The sequence below is a fragment of the Temnothorax curvispinosus genome, unplaced genomic scaffold (assembly GCF_003070985.1).
Source record: "Temnothorax curvispinosus isolate PA1 unplaced genomic scaffold, ASM307098v1 QBEX01009517.1, whole genome shotgun sequence".
NCBI lineage: Eukaryota > Metazoa > Arthropoda > Insecta > Hymenoptera > Formicidae > Temnothorax > Temnothorax curvispinosus.
Genome location: NW_020219297.1, coordinates 164,860 through 181,751, shown reverse-complemented (window position 1 = coordinate 181,751; position 16,892 = coordinate 164,860). Strand labels below are relative to the sequence as shown.

Here is a 16,892-nt window from a genome sequence, read left to right as displayed (position 1 = left end):
TGACAATGAGTGAAACTTCAGCTATTCACCAAAAACACCCGACCTTTGAAATTCCACCCAGGTCGATGTCCGAGTCCTTCCTACGTTAAATTAAATTTAACCCATCTATATAAATTTGATTCATTTGTCCTTTGTATGCTCTCGCCATTTCTCTGTTTTTTCTACCTTGCAATTTTAACCAATATTCTATTGTTTAATATTTTTGTTGAAGGAGCGCTAATTCTTCACGTGTGCGTCGCGATGTACATATTAATAAAAAAAAGCCTAACGTCTTTTTCGCTCTTTTAACCTTTGCGCATGTAATGCCATGCAAATTTCTCATAACCGCCTTGGAAACTGGCTCACACCGCGGATGCTCACGAATTAATCACATCCGAGTGCCAGCGGTATCTCTAAAAACAATACGCGCTCCAAGAACACCGCGAGATCCGGGCGAATTAATATTCAAGACTGGATCGTGCTTTTCGTTGCAGAAACGATAAGCGAGTCGGCGACGGACGCGCAAAAACCACCGACGCCGCAGCAAACGCCTCAACAACAGCAGCAACAACAACAGCCGTCGCAGCAACAACCACCCGGCGGTACCGTGGCTGGTGGCACCGGGGGTGGCGACGGCACCCCCGCGGCAACACCCACGTCCGCCGGTAACGTGCAGCAATCCCAACAAGCGGTACCTTCGGCCACGCCGACCCCGACGACTGCCAACCCGCATTCTACTGCAGGACCGCCCAGCAGCAATCAACCATCGCCTCATCCCTCGCCTCTCTACCCCGTGATGCCACAGCAGGCCAGCCAGCCCAACGGCAGCACGCAAGGTAAGTCGGAGTTGAAAGTTTCCGTTAGTCGTCTCTTGTGCTGCGCGACTAAACGCGCGTTCGCATGTCCTTACTGACGATTGTCACGGCAGGGTGCGAATTTGCGCACGGTTAATTGTTCGAAAAAATCGATTACAAATGATATAAGAAGCCGGCCAGCCATCCTCTATCGAATTTTGAGACTCGTGATTTTTATCGTAGTGATTAGAATTGTACTTACTTTCTGTCATTAGAGATGTTAAATCGATAAATGAGAAGAATATCGGCTCGATATAAGTTTTGATTTTTTTTCTTTCTGATCGACAGAAATATGTAATTTCTTGATAAAAATAAGGAGTGCTAAGAATAAGATATTGCTGGGGATACATGCAAGGCAACTATATACGAGATGACGTAAACGATATTCGATTGTGCTATTTGGGAAGGTAGATTTTATCGCGCGACAGACAAGCCAATTTGAGTAGATACACGTGGGAATTGCTGTGTATCGATATTGCATTTGCACGCAGACTGGGCAAATAAATCATTCTACTTCCGTTTCATCCCGTTTTTGTTATGTAATAGGGACGAGGTATTTTAGTTCCGGCGGCTTATATACATACTCACATATTTGTGTAATATGATTTATTAAACAAAATCTAATTATACGTTTATATCGACAGATGCTGGTCTCAAGCTGTATCAATTGCTCTACGAGTAATTAATAACGTACGAAAATATTTATTAAATAAATTTTTTCTATGGCTTCCTTTTTGTAACTTAGCAATTTTTTCGGATGTTCTATTATTTTACTTTAAACAGTAAATTTTTTAACGTAATTTTCTGTTATCGATTGCTTATCTCGTAATGTGCATTTTTTAGATATTTTCTTCATTGGTGCATCTTTAATACTCTTGGTTAATTGTAGATAATACATTAAGATGACGGGAAAGAAATATTACTCTCCTTTGAAAAAAGCTTTATAAATTGTCGCATAATGAACTCTTATCGCGCTGAGCGCCTAAAATGCGCACACACAATGTGTATGCATAAGCGACGACCTAATTACTGCAGAACGTCATATACCGAGGTAACATTAATGGGCAAATATAATCGCGATGTATCGCGCTATGCCGACTAAATTTCTCATAGAATTTGCGCCTTTTGACGATATCTTGCCTTCCGGGCATTGATTAGAATAATAAATTCAAAATATTAATATCGAGCTAATAATAACGTGTTTTAGAATTTTCTGTACACTTTTTACGTAATAATAATGTAAAGATTGCATCTTAATAAGAAAGATTTTACAGCAAAATTATATTTATAAATCCGTTTATTTCATTTTTAACAAAAATAAGCAACACGTCTCTTCAAACATATCTTAGGCGAATAATGAATTAATGATTTTTTGATATGTTTAATAGTTCAGGATTCAATTTCCTTTATAAACGATAGTGACCATTATTATTTAATATTTCACACAAGATGTGAAATATATATTGTGACCTGGATTTTGCACATTTTCGTGAACTCGCACGTCCGATGTATTTTTAAAATAAATTGGGTGACACTCTGTGGAATAAATAATGATAGACGGATGCGTCAAAATAGAAGAAGCCAATTCCAATCGGTAATACGATAACTCTCTTAGTCCGATATTTGGCTTGCAATACAAAATTTACTTATTGCTCCGAATCTTCTTGAAATTTCGGTATCGATATTTTGAGGCAAATTTAACATATAACATTACTCATCGCATATTGAGAATTTTTCTTAATTCAGTAATATTTGAAATCTTCAGTTATATCACAGTTCTATACGTATTATGTATGTATTGATAAAAATATGGAAAATCATTAAACAGCATTTATCGTAATTATTTTTATTTTTAATAACTTCTAATTACAATTAGGAATAAAATTTATTAGATAAATAATGACATATACTTCTTTGTGCATTTTCCATATTTCAATTTAAAGAACAGGTATAAACAAGGGAATAACAAATTAGCTTTCGCAAGCAATCCAATTCCTTGTAACGTCACGTGTAAGTGGTTGATGTATTGCTTAAACAAGGCTATCAGGTTTCTTCGTTGGTCTAAACTGAAACCGTAAAAGGTATGTTATTATCCGAACTAGTAATGCGATATTACAAAGTTCCTCGGTTATTTCTAACTATATACAGACCTTGCAGAAGTCTAAATTTTCAATCCTTAACATGATTCGAAAGCTGACATTGATTCTTTTTCGTAAAACGCGAAGCTTCTAAATTTATTTTATAAAACTATTATTATACATTTCGATTTCGTACAAATATTTGTTCCTGATTTTATTTTTATAGTCTATATGGACTATATAATTTATTGCTATTTAGATAATTTAATTTCTCGCGAATTAGCAGTTTTTTAGCTCGAGATAAAATAATTTGAGTATGCAGTAGCACGTTATTACATTCAATAATGTCTGTGTAATAATGTGATACATTAATGTTAACAACGTATTAATATATATACACATAACTAATAAAAATAAATATTAGAATGCATATATATAGATTGCGTATTCGTATCTATAATTATTATTCGTACATATATTATAAAAATACAATGCATTAACGATTTTATTATTCTCTGGATTTATAAATTGTAATGTTCTCTAGAGGAATATGATAATAATTTCATGCTCTTTTTCGCGCGATGATGTTTTTATTTGACGCAGGAGTACTGTAGGAAAATACATTTTTGTACCTTTCGCATCCGAGCGCTTCCTATCTTTTTCCCTCCAAACACCGGCGCGGCTCAGTATCCGCCGTGACTTACCTATTTCAAAGGCAAGTGCGAAACCATGCTTTTAAAGATATTTTGCTGCAGCCGGGTATAATATTTCAGTGATACTGGTGCAGGCGCATCGGGCGCATTTTTCTCGCGAGCGAAAAATCAGCACGTCGCGACGCGCCGCAGCCAAGGAGGCGACGTGCTTGCGAGCGTATTAGGAGCGATGCAATAAGCTTTTAGCACCTGTTACCGGTGACAGGTTGTTCTATGACCAGAGTTAACGGCCAGCTGTCTCGACGGCGCGGCGGGTCGTTAATTCGAGGGAAATGCGAGGAAAGAGCGCGAAACATCACGAAACGGCGCGAAATCAATGCCAGTTCGTTACCTCGTTTTACGGAGAAGTGTCCTGGTCGTAATTTTAACTTTTTCCCTTCTTTCCTCACGAGAAATCGACGTTTCTCTTGTCAAGATATTCGTACGTACGCATTATACATCTTAAATGTGATTGTATCGATGGCAATAGAAAGAAATATAGTTACGACACTTCCTATTGCCGTCTATATGATTCTCACACCATGAAGTAAAAAAAAACGTAATTTTTATATTAAATAAAATGCGGAATTACTTCTTGCGCTAAGCAGATACGAATGTAAATGATATTATACAAAATCGAATGAAGGATAAAACTAATTATTACGATGATCTCTAATTGTATATGAATTTCTGCAGTTAAACTCTATCTGGTGCCTTATTAGATACTCAAAGCCTACATTCTCAAAGGACTGGGATTAGGGAGCGGTCGTAATACACTTCGTGTATGATGCGTGCTTGATAATGTATCGAGGGATTTACCGGGGACCCTGAATAATGACGGATCCGCGGAATTAATGTCCGGCGCGTTGAGTCCCCCATCTCATGTCATATTTGCACGTTGTCTAAGCAGTTTTCTTGGATTAGTTCTGCATATGTCCGTGTAAATATTATCGATCGAAGTTTATTCTCGTTTTGCGAATTCATCGAACGAAAAGCGGAAAGCGTGAGAAAGGTAAATCCGCAATAATTCTCACGAAATTGAAGTTCAATTCGTGAGAGATCGTTCCGAGCGATGTTTTATTCACGGCAATCTACGTGCCATGACAGCAGTACGAGTAAAAAAAATTTTTTTTAAGTCTTCTATTCGCGTTTCGCAATTTTCGATATTTCTACGTGTCAGTATGACAACCTGCTCATAACAAATCTTTACTTTAAAAAATTATTGACCCTTTTCTCTTTTGAAACTTCTGTATTTTATATAGAAGTCTTTATTTTCGTATTTAATCCAGTTGAATATTTCTGAATCAACTCTTGCAACTTCTGCGAGCGAGAAGGGAGCCTCGAGCAAAATTCGTGATGTAACGTCGAAAAGCTTTCGCAAACACGCCCGGCGGCGGCGTCGTGCTGGATTTTTTTAGATTTTCTTCGTCGCTAAACACTGGAAGACGGTGGAAGGGTGCACGGGGGGTGGGGGTGCGAATTATGCTTTCGTGACAAAGGCGACGAACGAAAGACGGGCAAACAAAGAGCGAGGCGTGTACACGAACGGCCGTTCGGTATTACGCGCTGTTCTTCGTTTGTCTCGCGAACAAGAAACGTAGACGTAAATGGCGATCGATATGTCTCTGCGAGTACCGCGACGAGAGCCTACGAACCCTCGTTCCTCGCTTGAAGCCGTGCTCCGTCGAAAGGATTTAAGATTGGCGATGAAGCCACTAATTCACTAATCACCATGTTCGTATCCTCACAATCCATTTAGATAAAACTTAATCTGTCGTTTTAACGTTTATTTCTTAAGAGAAAAATCTATATGTTTTATTAATCATCTTTATATGATATATTAAGTGTCTATGTGGGATGTAACATTGCTTCTTGTGATGAAGTTTGATGTCAATATTTTATAGTTCCTTAAAGATTATTTTGAAATTTATGTATTTATGTTATTAAAGTTTTGTCGAATCAAAATCGTTTTGAGTGAGAGAATTGAAACCAGAAAAATATGTAAAAAGCTCGCGTAAATTGTTTTTTTATTCCGGGCAACGAAGGATGATAAAAAAGGAGAAAAATAGGGCACTATTCAGCCGGATGTTTCTGCTCCACGACGGGCAATATATTTTTTCATTTCCGAGCCGAGCCGAGCCGAGCCGACAACTCAACCGTGGCTAATATCGCCATATGGTCGATAGTCGTAGCAAGAATCACGTCTGGATTCAATCTGTTCGATCGTTCGTTATTTAACACCTATAGGTCGTTCGTCTGTTGCGGATGTTTCTTATTTTCAGTTCCTATCTCCTATCACATTCTTTCTAGTTTCGTTTCAAGGATGATGCAACGATCTCGTTATTGAAAAGAGTCGTGGAATTTCTCATCTTTTTTAAACTAAGTTAATACAGACATTCTCTTTTTATATTTTTTTCGTTAATATAACGATTTTCTTTTGCTTAATGATTTTTGAATTTTGGTAGATCGCCTAAAAACTTAGTAAAGTTGATGCTTTAAATTAAAATATCAAATCTTTTACATCGGGCGTTAAATGATCTTAAAATTAAAATGAATGTCTTTCGTGTTGAATATCGTAAAAAGAATAGCTACATAAGTGAGATATTCAATAATTCAAACATTGAAAAACAGGAGACATACTAATGTACATATTTCACTAGGGGAAAGGCTCGTATTTTCCCGACTGTGTAGTTTCGTTGTATAGTTTCCGTAACATATAGGCGCGCAAAGAGACGGCGAGACAGAAAGGAAGGAAAGAGAGAGACGCGCGGAAATGGAGAGAAAGAGAGCAACTACTCGCGGATCGATATTGACGCAGGGCCGTCGTGAAACCTTACGCCGACGTTGACGACGAAATTCACCCCCTCTGACGTGCCCGGGTACGTTAGCATTTCCCGCAATTCCTCTCTTCAGTAAATTCGGTGCACGTCGGATCTTAATCTCATATATCTGCATCGTGATTTCACGTTAATCTCATTATCGCACCATCGAAGCAATATCGTCGTAACTACTAGAAATTTATTTGCAAGTCAATTAATTACATCAGAATTAATTGCAGTTAATTTTTCAGATTTTTTTTCAAATCTTCAATATCGGATGTAACACATAGCGAACTTTTACAAACATAAATTGGATTCTCACGACTGTGAGACGTGCCGCGTGTTTATCGCGGAATTATCGGCAGCCATTCGTCAAAGCGATTTTGCGGAAGAGTTATGGGAAATCGATATCGGTCAGATATCGATATATATATATATATTTCTCGAAATATAGACATTGCAATTCGTGTTTCATGTGTGACCATTATTCTCTGGTTTACAAGATCAAGTTTGATTTATTTGCCGCGCAGAAAAATGTCATGTATCGTTATGTCGCAACGTTGGCTGAAACGACACATTACTATAAGCGAATAAATTATTTTTTTATGGCTTGTAATATTATACATATTTAGTCACAATAAATGCAATTTTAATGTAAAAAATTCTATTTTGAACGTAGTATTGTATCGTGAATTTTACATGCGATACCTATTAATTTTATTTCCTTTAATCCGAGAGAAAAGATATTGGGAAAAGGACAATAAAGCGCGCAAATTTCGCCTGATGAAAGTTGCGGTTAGAAAATGGAGTTTGGCTCGCGAGACTTTCCTTTCAGGTTCCATTAATGTAACGCAGGGGGTGGTTTTAAGGATAAAGTGGAAAATTGAATTGCAATGATAACGACAGGAAGATTCACTTAACGTTGACAGCGATTTAACCCTTTCAGAGCACCTCTTCCTGCGCGCGCGCGCAACGACGGACTCTCCACAGAAGAGATCTGTCTAGCAAGAATATTTGAATTTTTACATCTTCTCTCCTGTTTCTTGGCGCCTTCGTGCTACGAATGGCGCCTCTCGAACGATGAAAAATCGCATGAGTTTGACAGAGTTTGAAATATACGAGTAATATTTGAAGCGTGACAAAGGACTGATAAATTTTTAAAAATAAGAGCAGCTATTTTTTTACGTGGACAACGGATGGACGTTTGTGCTACGCTTTGCAGATATATTTCAGAGATATCCTGCACGTCGTTAAAAACGATGCGCGGTATGATTTCTACTGCAGCCACGTACTAGTTTCGCTAACTCCTATATATCTCGCGTATCGTCTATCCTCGCGGAGGAAATGGATCTCGCGATGTTTGAGAAGAGTTCGACGATACTACGTCACATCCTAATGCGAAGTTTCGACGCGGCCTATCGGGTAGGCAGAAAAAGTTTCCGCGTTCTCAGCCTTTGGTGTGCCGTTCCCAGGAGTTCTGCGGCAGGCAGGCAGACAGGCAGGCAACTGTGCACATTCAAAGTTGTACCGGGTTTCTATATCTCATTTTCGACAAACCCCAGGTTCGGTATGTGCCGCTTCTGTTTCATGGCGTCAACTTCTTTACAAAACATTCTGAACTGTTTTTCGCGTTTCGCGAAAAAACCCCCGGGGGGAGGGGGGGGGGGGGGGGGGGTCTTTGGATTTCTATCGTTTCTCATTTTATTTCCCGTGGTCATTATAACCCGATATCGCGAATTGCGTCGATAGGAAACAGTACAAACTACCATAAAATATTCAACGTAATAGATTGTTAGTTTTGCCCGTGTAAACTTTAGCGATATTGTACTCGAATTTTTAAATATAATAAAAAATCAACTTTGAAACTCAATTTTTTGTACGGTAAAAATCGAGCGAAGAGTGTACATAATGTTCAATTACATATGACAGAATAGTATTTGATTGAAAGAGAAGCGATCAACTATATTCGAAAAAAATATATAGATTGATGAATCGCGATTTCGCAAAAACGTCGCCACTGCACTGGCATGACTCGGAAAAAAGAAAAAATGGTACGCGCAGTTAGTTCCGACGTGGATCTTCGTGATACACGCGATGTAGAAAACGCGTTAACTCGATGGAAATATCGATCGCGGTCCTGCGAGGAAATATTTCGTGCGTGCGCCCGAATGGAAAATTTTGCGATGCGTGTGACAAGCGAGTCCGTCATTCTGACAGAATCGGATGGATTGACGTCGATGGAATCGATCAAATTCATCTCGGCGCGGCGATACAACGGGCAAAACAAAGTGCACTTCGGAATAATAATCGATAGCATTCTTCGAAAACGTTCTTCGTGTGCGCAGTGGGGTTGAATAGAAAATTCGACACGATACACGCACGGCGTGGTGAAGTAGGTACAACAGTTCGCGGAATGCGGGCGAGAAAATTGCAAAGCGTCTTCGGCAAAGCGTTCGAGGCTCGTGAAATTCCTCGTAAATTTTCTATCGTCTGTGTATCGTACTGCCAAGAGGTCGACGAACTCTCGAGGTTGCCGAGTGCTTTGATGTAATTCTAGAAGGTTACTAACATTGCGCGCTTGATCGTTCGCGGGGGATCGCTCAAGTGACCGCAGCGTACACCTCGTTGAAAACGTGCACACGTGGTAAGTCGTTGAAACGTCTGCGACGCTGCGGCACTTTCTTTTTCTCTCCCTTTCTCGTCTCTACGCGTATCAGATACTGGTTTTGAGCGCGTGCAAGTCGTACGCAAAACGTTATGACGTAGAGTTTTAAAGTTTCCTTTTTCTCAAAGCTTTTGACAAGACGACAACAACAGATATCACAAAATAACAGTAAAATGAAATTACAATGGTAGAGACAGTTTTGAGAGATCGAAAAACTGTTTTAGAACCGCTTTATGCTCGAGAAAGGAATCTTCTTGTCACAATATAAAATTGCAGTCTTGTAAATTTTTCTGGACTCAACGTACGTTTATGGCGAATGTTCGTCGGAATGACGACGTTCCTCGAGGTTTTTTCCTGAAGTCGTCGGCGCGCTTTTCACATAAATATTTTTTCGTAAAGGGCTCGGATAAATGATGGCGAGGCGGCAGTGTGAAATGTGTAGCGCGGAAGAGATGGTGGCGAATGTATCATTCATCCCGTCTGTCTGGGCGATAGTCTGCCTTGCTCAGAACAGAATGCCGAGCCATGGTCGGAATTCTTCAAGCAGACCGGTGAAATGTTCTCTGTCCATTGTAGTCTTTTACGTACGGATAGAAGAGCTTTTCTTACGCTAGATCGATAATTTCTCTCGTTATCTCACATCTATAATAACTGTCAATATATTGTGCTCGCTTCTTTTCTTAAATATTTCTGAGAATATCTCGTATATTTTAACCCCGATGAATAGTGAACTTTGGCACTATTGCGTAAGATTTCTCGAAGAAGATGAAACTTCCCGATTCAAGCGGGCGACTAACCCGGCTGACTTTTGTGAACTCTGCGAGAAGTTTAGCTACGATTCCGAAGACTGATGTCGTGATACCGAGAATTTCGTCTTCTTCTCGTATTCACAAAGATGTCGGAGTTTATCTGGCACTGGTATCGTGCGTTGTCAAAAACGAATTTCACGAACTTTATTCGGCAAAGTTTTAGAAACGTGCATGCGGAAGTGCATTCAAAGGTGCATTAAATAAATTGATTGTAATTGAAAAAGTTATTAAGAGTATGGGATAAATATTTAATTTGTTTTAAGTACAGTTTAATATTTGAAGATTTTATAAAGCATGAACTTTTCTCATTTTTGTACCGAATTATAATTAAATAAGTTTATTCTCTAAATAAAACAATAAAAATAATACGTTAATTTTAATCTATTTAATCATATATCTTTATTAAATGTTGACAGAATTATTATAAATTTGCGACATGCAACTACATACACACACGTATATAATATAATCAGATCATGATGTATACTTTTACTGAATTTTAATGGAATTATTCTCGAACAAGACACATTAATTCTAACATCAGTTGACATCAAAGCAATCTCGAACTGACACCCAAAGAAATCGAGGAAGCTTAAAACAATGCTATTTCGCTTTAGTGAAATAGCTGCATATCTCGGCTATTACGTTTCTGGCAAGCTTAATTTGAATAAAGCCCACACACCAGCCTGGACGACGTCGAATAATTTACGTTTGCGCGGGTCGTTGCGGCAGATTTACACCCGGCGGCACGAGGGTTAAGAACCCCTAGATTACATCGTTTCTTCGACATGCACCATCGGTGCGATAAACTTAGCTGTTTTGCGCACGTTGGTACATAGACGGAAAATTGGAAATCGATATGTCGACCGCGTCTGCATGTACGGTATAGCACCGCGCCGTATCTCGCGTATGGATCAGCTATAAGCATGTTTGCACGCGCACGTCGTCCAGGCGAGGCGCGATCGCTTTGAAAACGACCACCGTCGTGGGAGTACGAGTCGACCACTTGTCCTTTAAATATAAAGAGCATGTGATCGCGTCGATAGCGTCACACGTATTCCTCGTCCGATGCGTGCGTATCATATTTGCGTGTAACACGTCACCGATGTGACGACAAAATCGCTCGGGTGATTATCATCGCGTTGGATTATCAATGCGTTTTCCTTCCGAAATGCGTCACGATAATTTTCCTGTAACAAGGATCTCTTATCTTAGCGATATCGAAATGCTTCCGATTCTGATTCATGGCAGATCGTGAAATTTGTCGTGAACAGAATTTGTAAAAAAAACTCTAATTTTAAAGATTAAATGTAAAGTATTAATGCAGTTTTTTAAATCGTATTTTATTTTTCTTTGTTCCAGGTACGTATTACTACCAATTACGAGAATGTCTTGTAAGTCTTCATTGATCTCAGAGGAGCATTGTGTGAGTACGTTCATTCCAACCTTATATAATCTTATATAATCTTTCGACAGTTATTTGTCTCGATGCCGAACATCGAACGTTTTTAAATTTTGCGGTATATTTAGTAAATTTTTATTTATTTATTTAAAATAATTATCTATATGATGAAAATTATTATGATTAGATCTTAATCTTAGAACTATGGAATATTTTTACATCTTTTCATATTTTAAAGCGTCATTATTAGCAGCTTGTAGATCCGCTTTCCATCATACAAGAAACTATTACCTTAGACATCTGAACTCGCGCGAAAGTGCTTCCTTTTGGCCCTCTGGCTGTCAGCGTGTCATTTGTCGCCCCTAATTGTGGCTTTCCTAATTGAGAGTTTAATGTCGCTAGCAAGGTGCATTTGTACCGTGATAGTCTTTGATCTCGGCTTCGTATACACTCGAATTTGTCCCTATCTACGGTGTCTCTGTCGTCATTAAATCCCGCGACGGAGCTTCATGTTCTTGCGTGCTTCTTCAAGCGAAAACGATCCTGCTGTTTGCGAGAAGAATTTTATGTCGCCCCTTGTAATTTTTAGAGAACTTTTTTCGTGATATTCTGCATTCTCCACGTTTTTTAGTCCAGATATTTTTCCTAGTTTATTGTTTCTAATGTGGAGTTTCATTTTTGTATTCTGTTCGTGTATTTCGTTGAGTATATCATGTTTAGAATCTAGTAGAGAATTGAACATAAGTAACTAGATCTTCTATTAATTTATATGATAGCCACAGGTTATAATTTATGGGCAGGATATAATCATAGGTCGAACTGTCGAACGCGGAATGAAACATATTGTCTCACCGTGCGCATTCATGTCGGCGTCGAGGAGAGACAAGGGAATATTGAGCGGTTCGCGCAGAAGCATACATGTTAATCTATTCAAGTCGTGACGAAAATCAACGGCTGTCTGTCTATCATCATATCTTCTGATATTTTGATGAGCACTGTTCGTAAATTCACGAGATTAAAGAGATAACTGGCAATTAATTTCTTAGCTCGGAGACCAACATCGCGAATATCCGCGAAGCTCTTTAAATACCCACCTGCATAAGTAGGTCATTTGAATCAGACCTTTGCGATAGAGAGGAAGTACTTAAAATGGAAAGATCAAACCAATCATCTTTATTAGAGAAACCTTTCCACGTAGATAAAAATCTCATACTCTCACACAAGTTTAATCAATATCGTATAAGTCCTAGAAAAAGTTGATTCCTTTCGGAAAGCAATCCTCGCTCTCCTTTTACTTATTAAAAGATTTAGTGTAATCAAGCACGATAAAACGTAATGAAGAAAAAGTTGTCCGAATGAATAAAACTAATGTTCAGATAAGCAAAGTTCCGTTTAAATTCTCTTGAAGGTGCGCGTTCACCATTTCGGCGAGTTTTTTCTGCAAGAACGAGTTACTAGGTTGGCAATTTTTTTTTTAATTTGGAAATGACGAATAGATAGAAATAACGGCAGTGTTAGAAATTTATTGGTGCGCTTGTGGGTGCATTACAATTCTCGACGAAGTATCGAGTTCGTCGGTCAGGCACCTTCGAGGGCTCGCGCCAGGTGCATGGTCGTGGATAGGTGTACGGACCCCGGTGGTGGTAGGTCGGTATAATCGGCGGCGGTGGTTGCAGCTGCAGGAGAGGGTTAGCACGGGGTGGAGAGCCAGCCGCCGGCCTGTCGAGGGGGTCGAGCTCACCCGTTGGGGGGAAGCCAGCACGCAAAGGTGGCGTCGGCGTCGCGACGCCCGGAGAGAGTCAGTCACCAGCCGACCTCAACGCGTCGCGTAACTTTACTCCGATTTAAAGCGCATCACGGCAGTGTGTGCTCTCTGTTCGGATTGTCTTGGAGTTAAAAACAGCGTTCGTTGATCGTTGCTATCGCCATCGCGCGAACCTTTGTTTCATATTATTGAGATGTGCATCGAAAGATCGATGCCGAATACGTATCACGCCATGCTGGATCGTGCACTCGTGGTGCACTCCGAGAAGTGATACGTTTGACGTCGCTTTGCCCTCTCGTTCGAACTCGCTCTTCTCGGGAGTAGCGAGGTCGCCGTTTCGCGGTAGTGTTAACTAGCGACGAGTAAGTCCGGAGACGGGATTCAAAGCCGAATCTCTCTCATGTTTCGCGCATAATTATCGCGTGTCAGGTTACGTACGTGCAACGTAAATTTCCTACGGGACTCTTTGACCTTTTCCTCTTGGCCGTGCGAGCGAATGTGTATCTCTCGAAAACCCGCGCGCGGGGATTTCACTCCCCCGCGGTAAAAAGACGCAAAGGACACGCGGTGTCGCCTAGCCGGAAGCCCGAAGTGGGTCACGCAACTTTTCCCTCGCGAGTCGCGAGTAGCGATGACGTCACTGGCGATTGCTAGCTTCGCGAATACTGGTTTTCTTTAATGCCTTGAACTCGGATCGAGGTATCGCAGAAGAGTGTCTTGACCGAGCGCCATGCGTCGACCCGGGTATCCGCGTGACCCGGCGACCTAACGTAGCAGTATAGCTGAGGTCACTGGGTACCCCGCCCGGATGCTATCGTCGAGGAATTCCTTACGTTTCGTTTCTCGCTTTTTCCCCGCAATTAGCGATTTCGTATAGGAATTAATTGGAACAGAATGTTTCATTAAAGTCCTTTAAGTGACAGGGAAAGATGCTCACAGAGAAATTATGAATCTCATATAACGTCTTTCGCTGTTGGTAACCATTTTATCTGTTCGTAATTGGAATAATACGCGATTCAAATTTCACACAAAGAGATATCAAAGAGAGATGTAGAATGTAGAATGAACACGTAAATTTATATCCGCGTTAAGATCTTTCCTTAGCATTTGTTTGATAGGTAAACGTTTTCGTAGCATCAAGTTACACGATACCGTGTTGTTTTACAACGTTACGACCCACGTTTATTATCAGGCCTGTGATGCTTCATCCCTTGTACACGGCGTGTTCGGACAGATCCGCGTTTCTTATCAAGGTTTGGTCATCGTCGCTGCATCCCGTTGATAAGCCAGTGTTTACGTTGCACGGACGTTCTCCGAGCACGTGCTGAAATATCGAGCACACAAAACGGCAAGGTATTTCCGCGATCGTTCACGAATTTTTTCCTAACGTGAACGTAACATTAATGTGTTTTAATTATTGTAGAATATAGTGCCATTTAGACTGACAATGCTATATTGAGCATCTACGAAGAATATCGAGTGGAACTGTCTATCATAATTCATAATTCATAATTGCATTAAATAACAATAATGGATAGATATTGATGACAAATGAAAATTATACATTAACTTTTGAAAGATCTATTTATTAAGCATGAACTTTTGAAATGTTTATTATCCGTTGCGGATAATATTATTACAATTGTTACAACAATTACGAGATATCGTTGTTGCAACGTTCATCCGATAATGTTTTCTGCTGTAATATAGCAGATCAAAAGGATCAATAGATTGATATCCTTTTCGCGTGCGAACACATTCGCGATTGCTCACACGATTACGTCGCCGTACGTGCCCGACGAACACATCCGCGAAATTTAATCTCCGAGTTATCCCGCGAGTGCACCGGTCGGATACCGATATCGTGATCCTTGATCGAGCGAGGATGCGCCGACGTGGAGCGTGGACGAGGACGCATGCTGTCGGGAAGCGTGTGACGACAACGAACAAGCAGTAATCCGTGCCTCAGAGTCGGTGACCTCTCGACCAATCGTAGTCCAGTGGAGTGATGTTTGATGCTGCAGTGGTGTTTTATGCGGCGACGACGAAAAGGTGTGCACCTTATCACTCGCCGTGTAGTACGGTTTTTCCGAGACGCTAGTACGGTCTGTTCATCTAATTTTATTGACGCTGCCTGGACTGCAGATGCGGTTGCAGCATTGTCGGCACCTTTCTCGTTCTTTCCGTTCTCTCTCTTTCTCTCTCTCTTTGCGGTACCTCCTCCTATCCCATCGTGTTCGCAGTGGGAATTTCTCGTGATTTCCGATCGCAATTTTTGCTTTATACTTATGCATGAATAAAAATGTTAGAGAAAATGAGATATGTCAAAAAACTTTTTTTTGCGATCGATGTTAATGTAATTCATCTTTGACTGCAGTTTTCTTTTGGTCGAACATTTATTTATATTGATTTTATCTATAACGTATATATTTATATCTTTTTTTATTATTTTGGAATATCTACTTAATATAGAATTTAGGGAGATTTATGATGAATTTATATAGGTGAACAATATAGTTGAACGACAAATGTTTCACGACGTGTATTCAATAATTCGCGTCCATGAATTGACGATGTAGGTAGACAATGAGCCGTATTAATTAGTACGACCGTGCGGATTGGATAGACTATAATATGAAAAGCATTTAATCGTCGATTTAGGCTCGGTAGAGTATTGCTGCGAAAGGCTCGATCGATTTCCAAGTGGAGAGCTTTCCGGACGGCCGAAAGGAGGAGCGCGGCGACGAGCCGACTTGCTGGAGCCCGGGATACTTCATCTCGTGGGTGAAATGTCGACGCGAGAGAACGACCGGGTGATCCAGCCAATGGCTCTGAACAGCTCCATTTGGTTTAATGGGCGGTCTATGAAATGCTAACCGGTAGTCGCCGTTGAGTTGATTTACTAACAGCGACCTTGTCTCGCGACGCTTCGTCTTATTATCAGATCGTGAACGTAAACGTGTACCGTTTATTTGATGCATCTTTTTAGCGCTCTTCAAGTCGCTTGTCTGCAGTCTCAAGCGAGTTCTTGATTTCGTAACGCGAAATTATCGTGCGTCGCAACGTGACACGCGGTTCGCCAACGCGTTTACACGCTCGGATTAGCGTGCGATGCAATATGGCGTTCTCGCGGTTATCGATCTGAATATTCTAATTCGAATTACGCTCTTGTATGACACGCTCGCTTGTACATATAGAGTTCGAGTTATAATATTGGAAAGTTATGGAGTATAATATCAAAAAATGCCTAATGGTAAATTATTCTTGATTTTATTCTTAATTACTTTTTATATACAAGGTGCATGTAATATGCGGACCACTGCTCGTGGGCAGGTAGAGCGAGTGAAACTGAATCAAAATATCCTTCACCGTTTTATAAGTTTCTTAATCATTAATGAGAAATTAATTAATACATATACGCGCGAATCAGGATGCGTCCGTGCGATTCGACGAGAAGGAGCAGCCCCAACGTTCACGTGGTTAGGCACGTGGCGAGGCGTTGGGAGGAGTGCTTTATAAATAACCAGCTGTACACCAATGTTGCATAACATTAATTGCATAAAATACAAGTGATTTTTTTTTCTAAAAAAGGAATAACAAATTAAAGACTGTGGTTTTTTTCCTTTTTGACATCATGTTAATTAGTATTTAAACGTGTGACTCAGGCGAAATGCGTGACCGGCGTCGTAAACAAGAAATGCAAGCACTTGCGCGCAAGAAATTTTATCTAAACTACTATGTACCGACATGAAATTTTATTGTCTTGACGCCATAAATGTGGTACTTTTTATTTTGTCCTCGAAGTAAGCAGAGCTTCTCTTTTACGTAT

General features: G+C 40.1%; 1 protein-coding gene across 13 annotated transcripts in view; it reads left to right on the top strand.

The window, feature by feature from the left end:
• Positions 1-16,892, top strand: part of LOC112459078 (phosphatase and actin regulator 1) — a 210,325-nt gene that overhangs the window by 86,520 nt on the left and 106,913 nt on the right. For all 13 annotated transcript variants that reach the window (XM_025022986.1, XM_025022989.1, XM_025022990.1 and 10 more), the window contains one exon: positions 474-815. In XM_025022986.1, the coding sequence (XP_024878754.1) occupies positions 474-815 (342 nt within the window). The remainder of the gene's footprint in view (positions 1-473; positions 816-16,892) is intronic.